This window comes from Monopterus albus, unplaced genomic scaffold (assembly GCF_001952655.1).
Source record: "Monopterus albus unplaced genomic scaffold, M_albus_1.0 scaffold205.1, whole genome shotgun sequence".
Classification (NCBI taxonomy): Eukaryota; Metazoa; Chordata; class Actinopteri; order Synbranchiformes; family Synbranchidae; genus Monopterus; species Monopterus albus.
The window spans coordinates 720,632-735,017 of NW_018128085.1; the positions used below are offsets into that span (position 1 = coordinate 720,632).

At 40.0% G+C, this 14,386-nt stretch overlaps 1 protein-coding gene across 3 annotated transcripts in view; it reads right to left on the reverse strand.

Moving 5' to 3' along the window:
* Positions 1–14,386, reverse strand: part of sgcz (sarcoglycan zeta) — a 363,877-nt gene that overhangs the window by 5,535 nt on the left and 343,956 nt on the right. For all 3 annotated transcript variants that reach the window (XM_020618429.1, XM_020618430.1, XM_020618431.1), the window contains one exon: positions 10,880–11,003. In XM_020618429.1, coding sequence (XP_020474085.1) covers positions 10,880–11,003 — 124 coding nt within the window. The remainder of the gene's footprint in view (positions 1–10,879; positions 11,004–14,386) is intronic.

Sequence of the window (14,386 nt, forward strand, 5' to 3'; positions counted from 1 at the left end):
AGTTGAGATCATTAGTATGGCATTGGAACTGTTACAACACAAACAAGGTGCCTTCTTGTGTAGATAAAATGCATTATCTATTTTTAAGAAAGTCTTGTTTCCACACATAGAATAGAGAGCCTCTTTAAAGCTACAGAGTGAAGCCATCTCATTAGCCTGCCATGCCTGTTGGTTTTAATGAGACATCACAACAATGACAAAAAGACACTTTAAGATGTAGCAAAAAACAAAATATGTGCACTTCTCTCCCCATGTGCCAGACAAAGGAAAATACCACACTACCTGTCTAAATGTCAAGGTATGCCTTTAACAGGTCCCTGGTGCACACCTGTCATCTTCCCTTTGGCTCTCCAATAAAAGCTGCCAGTGCTCAGTTATAGCCTTACAGGAGCAGGGACTCAGTCACAGTTGGCAACATAACCCAGATCTAATTTCAACAGCCTGCTTGCCATAACCAGCAAAACCCTGAAATGAACTTGGACATGGCATTGGGATGGTGGAATGAGGAACGATGGCTGCGTGCATGTTTATGTGGGAAAATAAAATTACTGGTGTCTCTTCCATAGCACTGGAAAAACAAGGCAAAGGGAACAGAGGAGAGAGCGGAGAAGAAAACAGAGTAATGATGGAGGAAGAAGAGGGATGAATAGCAAGACAAGAAGGAAGTGAGAGGATGCTGATTAGGAGATTGGAAAGAAGAGATGCAATCAGTAGGTAGAGATGATGGATTACGAGGAGGGGTGGAGTGAGGAAAATCAATAGAATGGAGGTGAAAGGTGAGAGGAAGGTGGATGGAAAGGGTGAGAAAGAAATGGATGGATACCAGGTTGCATGCAACAAGGAGGGCAGAGGAGAGGCAGTGGATGGACAGATAGATGGATGAATGGGAAAAGGGAACAGAAGTAGAGGGAGGGGAGAGGTCATTTGTCGTAGTTTAAGGTTGGATAAGTGCTGACGTTCATCCCAACTGAGAATGTCCTTATGTATTAGGCTGGCCTGTTGTTAGCAGCATATGAGGCTCTGTTTCATGTGAAAGTGTTTTTGACTGAGAACATGCATCTATGACTATATATATACTAGTGTTTGTGAAAAGGTATGAAGGAGTACTTTTGTTAGAGAGAGCAATGTATCCACACATTCAGTGACATGCCTGCATTGTATCAGCATGAATGATGAGAGAGATTGTATTTGCACATCTGTTTTCTCCTATATGTCTTCATAAGCAAAAAGAAATGAAGCAACAGTTGTTGTTTCCTTTATATTGGCTTATATTGGAAATCCTTTATGGTGCGACACCAAGTCCAATGAATTCACATATACATGGTGAAACCTTACACATTTTTCTGTTTCCTTTGCAGCTCAGTCATCAATCAAAGCCATGACAACATAGACTTAAAAAATAATTAAAGTACATATGAATAAAAAATAAACTGATCGATATACTGTACTCACTAACAGGAACCTGATTTTCACACATGCGTGTGTATGTATAGGACTTTTGATAACTATTTAATTAAAAAAAAAAAAGATATTTATCAACTGTCTATTTTAGAGGATCTAAGAAAAAGAGCCATGTTACTTTACTGCACAGCACTTGCATTGGTGTGGTTCATGTTATTTTGTCCACTTTCTGCAGTATAATCAACCATTGCCTGTGTCTGTCTGTGTCTTATAGAGTATGTGTCCCTTACATCTGCATAAATGAAGAAATTTGGGTGGATGTTTGCATATAGAACAAGTGTATGTTTGTGTGTGTGTCTAAGCTCATCTCTCACAGACATCACTTTAGCAAGCACATGGGTTTGGTGTCAAAGAGATGAGAAACATGCAGGAAGCAGCAATTATGGAGGGTCAAAACATTTTTCATGGATAATTTCCTCTGGCACAGCTGAGAAACAGGCAGAAGAGGGTAGGAGGAGAATGAACTGTGAGAGAGGAGGGGAAGACAGCGATGAAAGGACGAGCTTTCCCCTGGATGATAGGAGGAGGGATGTGTAGAAAGAAAACAGAGGGGGAAATAAAAGGGTTCAAGGCTCTTTAGGAGGAGATCAGGGGCAAGAACGTGTGCCAGAGTGTGTTAGGGAAGAAAGGAGTGTTTAGGAGGAGACGAGGGAAGGAGTCCGAGAGGAAGAGAGGGGAGTACAAAGGATAAAGGTGGTATACAAATACATATGAAAAAGTATAAAGAGTACACAAAGTTTGTTTTTATGCTGCAGTTTAATTTTTAGCCCAAACAATGCCATCTAACCTTTCTAGACCATTTGGTAATATTCTACAAATACACAAAAGACACTTAAGCTGAAGCTTTCACTTCACTACGTCTTCCTTTGACTTTTCGGTCTACACATAGCGTACATTTATGCTACACTGTGCTTCCATGCTATCTGTCAATGCATGGCCGTTTAGTTTATTTGGCCCAAGCAAACCAGAAACAAAAGGCAAAGGAGAAAGTCCGGTGATGCACTATAAAGTGGACTTTGACACAGGAGACTGCTGTTCATTTCCCTTTGGAAACCATTTTATCACTTTGGAAACCATTTTATCACTTTGTGTGTTCATTGTTGTTTCCATGAACAGTCGTTTCTCTGTCTAAACCTAACCAATTTGTGTTTATTACTGTATCCATGAGAACGACAGTCTGGTACACCTGAAACAATTCAGTCATGTGACTGGCGCTGAGCCCTGGAGTGCAAAAACCATTCCACCATGGCAGCAAGCACTGGACACTTGACAGAGCTGCAGCACAGACCTGTTAATCTTCTATTAATTATATTCTACTGAACAGCTTGTTGATAGGAACGAAGGGCTCAGAGTCATTTATGAGAGCCTTGTTTTATTCTTTGTGCCCAAATTTCACTGCAAGTGTTATAAATCTACTCCACTGAGAAAGAGAGGGAGCAGTGATGGCCGAGCAAGCTAGCATGTGAATGAAAGAGCGGCGCCAGTAAAACAAAGCAGTGAATCGCAGAAATAAAAAGTTATTTCATGGTTGTTTCCTGGCGGTTATGTTCTAAAGCACAAATAAACATGGCCACACCTCCACACACCCTATGGGAAGGAATTTATGTGAAATCAGTCAAAACGCAGGCTTCATTCTTCATTCTTGTTGTCCAATATGGCCGCTTTCTTGCCATATTATCTCTTAAATGTCACAATCTCAGCTTTTCATGTTATCAGACTTTGTTTGGGGGTGAAAACCTATTGAAACTCACAGCAGTTACACTAGAAAGTGTTGACTAAAAAGTTTTTGACTGACAAGATAGGGGCATTAAGGACTGGATAGAGGTTGATAGGGCAACAGCAGTTCACCGCCACACACACTCAAAAACACAGAGAATTCTGCACACAAACAACCTTTGTTTGCCAGACCTCAGAACACCTTGTCTCCCATTCCCCTCTTCTTTCTCTCTCTTGCTCACCGTGCACTCCCCCCCACACACACACTCCAACAACACAAATATGTGGGAGGTTGTGAAGCTATCTGAGTGTATTACACAGACCATTAGGCTTGTTGAATGGACAGCCGCAGGAAACGGGAGCTGACAATGGACTAAATGACAGAGGCCGGACAGAGACTGCGATTGTAGTAACCCAAATGTAGCGGGGACATAAAGCAATATCAGCCGACTTTACTGTACCACACAACACATATGGGAACAGTAATGCACTTAAACATACACACACACAAGCTGCAGGCACAAAATGACAAGATTAAAAATCCACAATGTGGCAGAGGGTAACACAAATAAGAGAGAGAGAGAGAGAGAGAGAGAGAGAGAGAGAGAGAGACTAATCTTTTACACACATCAAACGACAGACTGTTACGTCATACTGAAAATGACACATTTATGACAATCGCCTTGGGTAGAGTGAAGTGTACACCCTGTAAAAACTTCCCCTGCCTGTTGGAATGTTTCTGTGAATCTGTTAATCTCTCTCTTATAACCACACGCACACATGTAGATGCAGACTCTCAAAGAGAAGAGTTAAATGATAAGAAAACGCAGAGCGCTGTCACTTCACTCTGTGTCCGTCCATGTGTAGTTTTTCACATGTATGTGCAATTCTAGGTGTTATGTTTGGGAGTATATGTGTGTATTCTGTGTGTGAGGCAGACAGTCTACTTTTTCAGGTGTTTCTGTTTGGCTCTGTTTGTGCATGTTTGAGCACTTATTTTGTGTGTGTTTGTGTAGATGTGTCTTCATGTATTTGTGAGGCTTTCATAGCATCGGCGAGTGTGGCCAGGAATTAACCCCTACCAACATTCAAATTCACTCGCTATTCTGCTTTACCAGCCCAGTAGCACCTTCAGGCTATGGCCTCTTAATAAACTCCAGCACTGTGTCAACAAATACTAAAAATCCACGGTAACCTACTTTATCTTTGATAGAGTAAAGGTTTCTCTTGTTAACCCAATTTCACCTTGCTACAGTCAGTAGCAAAGTGGAGCTAACACAAATTTATTTTTGTGTGTACCATGAACACATAAAAGCCATGTGCCACATGTGGAATTCAAGGTTTCTTTAAATGTCTGAAAAGACTTTAAAACTAATGTAATTTCGGGCAGCACTAGCATGAAACTCCAAATCGATCCACTCTGCTCGGCCCAGCGCTCCCTCTCCCTGCTCCACTCTGCTACTACGATCTGCTACGCTCCGTCACTTTCTGCCCAGCTCTTCAGATATTTGTTGTTATGAAATGACAATAAATGAGAATGCAACAAAACTTACTGATCAAGCAGAAACAAATGATAATCTCTGATTGGTTAGAGAGGTCAATCCTGTTCAAAATCTTTTTAAAGCTAATGCCTCTGCACTGCTGCCAGTGATGTTCAATGAGTCTGGGTCACAGGAGACTTCGACAGCACCTCTCTACATTAAGACAAGTTTTGGAGTAGATTTCTACAGCACAAATAAATAAAGCTGTGCTCGATTCTCTGGCTGTGCACTGAATAGCAGTAGCCGAGGATTGATTTTAGGCACTTTGTAAAATACAAGGTGTCTCGGATATGTTTAAAATAATACAATAAAAATATATTGTAATCACTGTGTATATGCTGTTATACCATAAGTGAATGTCCACCAGACAATCACATGTGGCAGCTGTGGCTCAGGTGGTAGAGTGGGGCGTTGCCTAACTGGAAGGTTAGCAGTTTGATTCCCGGCATCTTCAATCCACATGTCAAAATGTCCCTCAGCAAGCACCCTGAGTGTGCTGCATGCATACAGCATAAGACCATTTACCATGTTTCACGTTGCGGGAATCTAGTCTCTAAGGAGTTGTCTGTTAAAATAAATGGTGAGTCAGATGAAACCAGTTCTCTTCTTTAAAGAGAGTAAGAGGATGAAAATTAGTTTAGTGAAGTTGCTGAATGAGCCGTGGGTGGAAAAAGCACACAAGATGAGAGAAAATTAAAGTAATAATAACCAACAAGGAGACAAGTCAGAGATGGTGAACAAACTTGAATCGAGAAGAAAAACAAATGGAGAAAAAAGAAAGAGTGAGCAAATAAACGTAAGATAGAAGGAGAGATGAAGGAAGGCTGAGAGACAGAAAGGGAGGTGATTAAAAAAAGGCAGTACTGCAAGAATCCTGAGAAGATCTGTCAGCTCTCGTTGGGTTTGATTTTAATGGAAGCTAAGGCAACCCTACCTCTAACCCATTTGGCCCTAATTCCAGTACTGCTTTCCAAACTTTTTAAACTTTAATGGCCCCTTCTTAAGTGCCAGCTGCTGACAACATTGATTTGGTTTTAAGCCTCACTGTCCTACACGCCTTTATTTTCTCTTGCAAAATCGACAGAAACATCTATTTTCTGCCATCCTCCTCCACCTCCCACTCATCTAATCTTCCTTCTATCCCCCTTTCATCTGCTCTGCTCTGTTCATTTGATGGTGTCAGCAGTCGGGGAAAGCTTGTATGAGAATGGATGAAGAGGAGTGCCATTTGGATAAGCTGTTCTTTTTATGGATGGGTATAGGTACTTTGGTGCTTGTTTTAAACACTCTGGGCTGGCACAGAGAGAAGTGATACTTCCTTTGCAGACTGTGGGAGAGACGATTTCGGTGGCACGCTGCAGTACGCACAGATGCAGTGACGTGGTGTTGCTGCCCAATGTCTTCATTTAGCTTTGCTATTAAATATTCACTGCTGTGTGGAGCTGCTGCATTTTGCAAGACCACATCTAAACTAAATAAGACCAGCATCCCTTCATTTGTTTATCTCTGAATGTCGTGTTGATTTAAGAGGATCAAAGCTAAACAAATACAAAAACACTGTTATTAAAATCTTATTATCATCTGTTTTCAGCATTTTATTAAGCATTTAAATAACTTAACATAATTTTATGGTGTCTATAACCAACCAATTCTACAAATTATTTGTCCTACTAAATATTAACTTTTGATTAGCTAAAGAAAAGTACAGCCCTGCAGTGCACATATTGTATTTTCCCTCCATGGAAATGTTATTTGCCAATCTGTTTTGGTCTAACCGATGAATAAGATGGCAATTTAAAATCATTAGAAGTTGGAAAACCATTATGTGTTCAAGATAAAAAGACATTTTCTGCCCTAGCACGTAGGCTGATTGATCAATAGTTGTGAACCATCTCAAGTTGAAAACAGTTATTTTTGATCAGAGGAGTTATCGCTGGAAAATTAAATAGCATTTTGTTCATGGTTTATGTTTGCAAGGGGCAGACTGAGCTGGATGAGGCTAACAGAGAGAATAGCTGCAGGATGTTTGTGTGAAATGCCAACGCTTTCTTGCGCTGTTTGTAATGAATCACTGATGTGTTACATCAAGCACTGTTAAGAGTATGAACATTATCTATGTATGTTTGTGCAGTATATGTCTGCTGCCGAAAAACTTGTGTGTCACAGATGATTGCAATAATTTTCAGAAATGTCAGGAAAATTGCTGTGGAGTTGAAGCTGTCCCTTCAGTAGCAATCAAATAACGTCTCTATGCTGTAGGACAACACATGCCCTCATATAAAATGGACCCTTATGAAGTAGATTGCCTCTTGAGGAGGCCGTGCCAGACACTGCGTCATTGGGTGCCGCTGTCACAAAGTGGTTTAGAAGTACAGATCTCGAGAGAAGAGAGCCAGCACAGGGCCAGGGCATGAAAAAAAACATTTGTAAAATAATACACATACATAGCTGTGATTTGACTTGCACTGATCCTCTGTGGCCTGAATGCCAGTTTCTGTTTGTTGAACACATTTCTTGGCCTTTCAGGTTGCTTATCCTCCTGTGTCTTCATGAATGTTTGTGCAGTATATGTCTGCTGCCGCCTTCCTGTCTCTTTAAAGACGTCATCTTACAACAATTAGCTTTTCAACTGAATGAATTGAATATTTTTATCGACCGAAGGCAAAAATCATCAAGATAACCATCTGCACCCAGAGGGCACAGTTGCATGCAGAAATGTACCATGTGAATAGCTTAATTTAGGGCTGTACTTTGAGAGGTCGCATCTTTTTTGTGTTTTTGAATTCAGCATGTGAAGAAGAATAATTATGAGGAAAACGTCAAGGACCGCTTGTTGTTTGGACAGATATTATTAAAAAACTAAGACAAGACATCAAATAAAGTAATTGTGTTTGTTTGTAGGAGGAAAATATGTGTGAAAAGAGTTTGTTGCCTTCCTGAGAAATGGCATAATGACTTTTGGCCTCAGGTCGGGTCTTGACTTTTGAGAATGCAGGGCATACGTATCAGTGACATGCACCCTCTGACCTATACTGCTAGGTTCAGTTTTCTCCCACTGAAGCATAATTGTGGCTGTGATAACAGCTGATAACAACCAGTTCAGTGGGTGACAACATGCAAAATGACTGTTACAGACAATGAACCAGGAGAAATGATAGTATAGTCAGGGGTATATTTGTATTATTTTTATATTGTTATATTAATTATATTTCAATCTTTTGCTTGCTTGCTTGTTTTAAAAGTATTACAGAGCGCTCTATAGCTGATGTTTAACACATCGATGTAGTAACTCTCAAGCTCACACAACCTTTCCTGTTGGACACTGTAATTATTTGGAGACTTTCAGCACATTTAGACTCGCTGACGAGGGGTCTCGTGGCATTTATAAAGCTGTACAGAAATGAAAAGTGTTTTTTTTTTCTTGTATATCTGACAAATGGCAGAGAAAAGGGTAACAAGGCTGAGAAGCAAAGTACCACAAGCCCTTTATTTTTTCAAGTCTTTCAAGGTATCAGGTCTCACCAAAGGCCCACACCACAGCGGTCTGCTTCTTGCTATTGTTCTTCACCAGCAAGAAGACATTTAGAGCAGGGGTGACAGATATATAGAGAGACAGATTGAGAGAGAGAGAGAGAAATATAACGGATGAACGAAGGGCTGAAAAAGACAAAAGAATACATGAGGCTGAGAAAGAGAGTTGACAGAAAAGAGGTAAAAATTATAATCCCCTCTCCCCTCCCCTTCCCCTGTGAAGTGACAGCCACAGTGATGTATAACATCGGCAGTGGAAAGTTAATTAGATAGGCTGAGTTACTTAGAAATGAAGGACTGAAAGGCTGAGAGCAGGAGGAGGGAAGGGAAGGATGAGAAGGTGGCGTAGGAGAAGGAAGTTAAACAAAAACAAAAAGAAGAGCAGAACAAAGGATGGAGACAGCGATTGTGAGGAGTGAGGTGAGTCGCAACAAAGGAGAGAGATAGTACACAGGAGAAAAATGAGATTGGATTGACACGGTAAGGGTTAAAGGGGGAGTTTAAGAAATGAAGCAAAGGGCCTTGTAAAAAAAATTTTTTTTTTTTTGGTTTTGTGATCAATTCAACTGCAAAATTATACAACTATAACAGTATGAGAGACACAAACACAACAGTGTAAGAAGGGTCTCTCAGGTATAATCATAAAGTATTAGCTTGAGTCTCTCTGGCTGGCTCAAGGACGCACTTGAATGCATCTTGTGCACTGCTGAGCAGATGATTAGATGTCTGCCTTCCATCAGAGAAGTGCATGACAAAGACAAACATAATGGATAAAAACATCTGTGCCTCTCTGAATGTGTGTGCTCCAGAAATACCTGGAACCAGGACTAGCTTTAAGGTTTCAGTACTTCTGGAATTTCTCTTTATCCTCCCAGTGAACTCTGTTTAGTGCTGCTGGGGTAAAGCCCAGAGAGGCTGTCAGTCTATCACAAGGCTAATGCATACAGCCAGACACACATTCCCACCTACGTGCACATGTGAAGAAACCAGGACATGGAAAACTCTATAAAGAAAGGTCCAAACTGACCAGGAGTCAGACCCACACATCTACACATCATTCTATCACATGAATAACTCAGCTTCAAGGTATTGTTACAGTTTGGGTTCAGTTATGATACTTTTTGCTTTTACCCAAGTCCTATGAAGGTTTTCCATCACATGTAAAGACGATCACTCAGAGGTCTATTGTCTGGTCGTATAGAAGAAGTTGGGTACTTTTTTAACAGTAAGGCACAGTAGACAAATGAGATAGGGAAATGTGAAGGAAAAGCACGGAGGACAAAAGAAAAGCAGAAGGAGAAGAGAAGAAAAATGAGCAAACTGACGTTTGAAAACCAAAACATTCTTTAAGCCTCAGGAGTGTGCTTAAAAGTCTTTATTTAATCGGGCATCTCACAAAAAAACTAACTAACAAACAAAAAAAGAGGCTGGTTTCAACCTCATGGTGTCTTCATCAGAGTGGAAACATTAAAACAGAGTGTTTGCACCTGGCGCTCTTTATAGATGGTATCCCAGAAGTACGAGACTGTAATTACAAACACTACAGAGCAAACCACACTGGCATCCAGACACCAGTATCATACACAATTCAAATTCCATCAAAATAATATAACTCCTGCAGTGAGAATAATATAAGATGTTATAAAAAGACTATATAATCTATTTCTTTTTTCAAACCAGGATCAATTTTAAAAATCAAGCGGGTTTCCTGATAGACCGTCACCCCCTCTGATGGTATGTTCAGTAGCTTCTATTCCTTCTTTAATGGACTGTCATTGCATGAGCGATGTTCAGCAAAATGTCAGGCCATAGGATGATCCATATTTTTGTTCTGACTGAACTGAAAAATTAGTTTAGAAGAGGACCATAAAATGTTACTGTTGTTTTCAGAGATTTCTGTGATCTCATTACGTGTGTGTGTGTGTGTGAGAGATTCATGAGGGGCTGTGCATTAATGGGTGAAAGTGTGTGTGTTTGTAACAGAAGGCTATGTGTGTAACCAACACTGACAGTGAGTGCAGTGGAGGAGAGGGGGCCATTCTTCTGTTAATTACTGAGTTAATGACACACTATGCTCCAGTGGACATGCAGCATTGCAGTATGATGCACACACACACACACACACACACACACACACGCACAAGGATAATGGTTAAATCTGCCTCAGTGCTTACGCAACGTGGCAGGCTGCTATGCAAAGAGCTTGACAGTGAGATAGGAAGCTAACAATGATACAGACACACTATATATATATATAACCAGCTTTAATGAAGTCACTTCCCCCAAATAGAAGAGGGGAAGAAAGCAGGGATGAGTAGGAGGGAAGAAATGAGGACAAGGTCGTCTGGATTGATGACACTCATTAGCCTAATAAGGTACTTTAATGATGCGGGCCCAACACCATTGAGTGCCAGAGTCTACAGACACACACACCTCACTGGTTCTGGTAGTTTGTTGTCCCTTCTATCTACACATAGACACAGCTATTTTTGTCAGATTTTCTCACAAGCAGAAAAAGCCACACACACAGACACACACATATGTAGATGAACTGCACCCTGACAGAGATTTTCACGTACAAACACTCAAAGGACAAACAAACAAAGAAATGGATAGAAACACATCCTCACCTCTCCTTCTGAGGACTGCAAGAGGAGGTCTTTCCTACAGGACGCTGTGAAGTCTCCCACTCCAGCGTTGACCTCCACTCCCCTGGGGGCCTCCAGGGTCAGGGTCCGAGTTGGTGACTCCAGCCTGAGAAGCATAAACACACTTCAATCATGCTGGAAACAGTAAAACTAGTGGAAACACTCATTTGCACAAACACAGTATCAACAGATAGGATGGATGTAGCCTGACACAGCAGCCACCATTAGACTGTTATTATGTGGATCAATAATGAATTGACTGTGAACAAGGTTCTCAGTCCCAAAGTTGCTCAATCAAAATCAGGAGATTACTGTGGTTGTACTGCTGTTAAAGCTATTATAACAAAGTTAAAAATAGCATTTGCTAATTCAGTGTTTAGCCTTGACCAAAGAACAACTCAGAACTGAAGAGTGTGTGCTGTTGTTATTGTTCTACTAGAAGCTTCTACAATAATCTAGCCTCTTAAGATGATACTCTATATAACAGCATAGTTTTCTATACGCTCACCATAGTCATGATCTTAAGACATTAAATAAGTTGTAATCATTTTATTCATTATCATTCAATCAATCTGAAGCTCTTCTGCCACTATGCACATACTGTATATGCATATATATTTATAAATTGTTTCTTTTATATATTGTTTCATAACAGAGTCAAATTCCGTGTGTGTTTGAACATACCTGGCCAAGAAAGCTGATTCTGATTAAAATTACTGGTAAATACCTAACCAATAGTGCAGAATCAAACCTCTCTGTGTGGATCAATCCATTTTCACAATACTTTACATTTTTAATGGTATTTTTATCATATCACTTCTTGTGTTTTATTCCTCTAGGGACAGGCATCACAAATTGGCTTTGGCTAAAAATAGATGTTAGTGAAACTGTATGTACTTTCACCTATAAAAGTATTTGATAAACTGTAATGCCAGCAGCAGATGACTATGGCTGCAGAGAAAAGCTCCAAAATGTTGTTTGCTGGTTTGTGATGCAATCTATTTTTTGATAAAGCAGTGTATACTGTATACAATGAATTAGGAAAAATAAAAAAATGACAGCATTAAATCTGTGACTCAAATTTGAAAACAATATAAGATGATTAAACAGCTTAGTGGTGTTAGATCAGCGCAGCGCTTCGCCCAGGGCCACGTTGGCCAGCGAGACTGAGTAAAGAGAGCTTTTGGCAAAGCAGACAGAATTACAATTTATGACGTACCAGTAAACGGCACACATAACAAAGGTCATGTTATATGCATACATTCTCTGATCAAAAGACAGAGACATAAGCCAGCATTGGTACCTTGGCTGAGAGTGATCATTCCAGGCTTCCTTTGTTAATGTCCTTCATTTAACAAGGGTCCCCTGGCTAGAGAAAATGTATGCTCTTCTCAGAGATACTTTGGTGAGAAGTAATTCTACATTTCAGATTTTCAATCTGAAGAGCTAAACATTAGCAGACAGAGAAAAGCTCCCTTGGCAGTGGTTTTCCATGTTTGGCTGCACCCAAGTAATGAGCACACACTTTAGAAGACATTTCTGTTTCACATTGGTCCATTTCTGTTATCAGGTTTATTTTTAGGGTGTTTACACTTTATTAGTTGGTTGTTTTATTCTACTGCGGATACAGTTTACCTTGAGAAGTCATTTAGTCGAGTATTGCATCGGAAAATGCCTTTTTTTTCTACTCTTTGTGTTTATTTTATTGTTATTAGCTCATAATTTATTTATTTTTTTGATTAAGCTGACTGAGTAAACACACCAAGAATTCCAGTGTAGCTGTACAGTACTATACTTATGCAAATGAAATTAAATGCAAATGTTCTATTCTAGTCAAAATAACATCACTTAAGTCGTTTGTAATACAGATTCGGTGGATTTTTCACTTTCTTCTTTAAGTGAAAATAGCTTGAAACAGGACAGATCACTACTGTCAAGATGTCACTTGAAAATGCAGAAAGATTGCTGGTTTGTGTGAGGATTATGCGGTCTCATCCCGCTAATCTGATACTTCTACTGTATTTTAATGAAACCGGGTGAGTTTATATCAGACTAAATTACTTTCCATGTCCTGTGTACATTTGATAAGGAAAAGCCACATTTGAAAAATATGAAATACTTTATTTGTTCTTTTATTTTATTTTTTTCCCTTTGGCTTTTCTGTCAACATGTCCGAGTTCACTGTTTGTCAAAGCTAACTGTGGTATTTATTTTGGGTTGGAGGTATAGGCGGTGCAGAGGAGTCGTGAGGTGGACTAAAGGTGAGTGAAGGTTTGCTGTCGTGCAGTGCTGAGCATCCAATGATGTAATAAGTGCTGGAAACAGACACTTCACAATGGCTCTGACTTATTGATCTGTAAAAAACAGAGCACATGCTGAAGCAGGCGGCGGTTAAGAAGAAGAAAAACAAAGACGGAAACAGACAAACAAGAGTTTAAAAGCAAGTTGGAGGGAATGAAAACAGACTGACCTATCCTAATACACATTATCCTATATTGCATGTGCAATGGAAAGAGAGAGAGCTTGTTGGCCTAGTCAACAGCAGTGATGTGAGGATCTTTGACTGGTTTGACAGCTGAGGCAATTACAGTGATGCTGCTGCAGGCTGAAACCAGCTCTAATGGACAGGCACACACATACATACTGATGATCTATCACTCTATGTCTCTCACCCCTCTCTCTCTCTCTCTCTCTCTCTCTCTCTCTCTCTCCATCTCCACATTGAACTCCCTGTTTGCTTTCGTTAGTGATTTAACTCACCTGTCCATTTCCTTCACAAAGATGCCATCTATTACTTTCTTAGCTCAATATTTCCCCATTTTTAAATAAAGACATACATGTAGCATATCTACCCGTCAGGTGGAAAACTCATATCTCTACTACTTGTATCAGTTTGAGCTACACAAACTTTTTAAAAATTTATTTAGTAAAAAGTTTTTGACACTCAAAGGACAATGTAATGCGAGCAGCGTGAGGAAAGGGAGTTGTGCACGAGTGTGATTTGCTGCAACTTGTAGGGTAATGTCTTAATTTCTTAAATCATAAAAAGAATTCAGTTCTGTCACTGTCAGCAGCTGACAACAGAAAACCCCAGTAAAATGATGAATTAACATGAGCTTGACCAGGATGAATGGGCTTCATAATAAAATTGCCACAAATATTGATAAACTGCTGAAAAATTGAGGTTTCATACAAGTTTCAACTTGATTAACTTTGGATAATTGATGTGTTATAGGCTAGTTTGGAGGCCAGAGCTGTGTGTGCTGTATTTCTGCTCTCTGAATGATAATGTTTGAAATAAATGAATGTGTCTTGTGCTCATGTACTGTGTGTGAGCTATTAGCATTCTCATATGGGCTTCAGATTTACTTGATATACCGTTGTGAATTAGAGGTGACTAAAGCCAGCCCCGAGTCCACCTGCTCATGGTGCATTCCTCCCTCTAATAACGCATTCTGCCTCTCTCTTACAATGAGCCTGAATGCACCT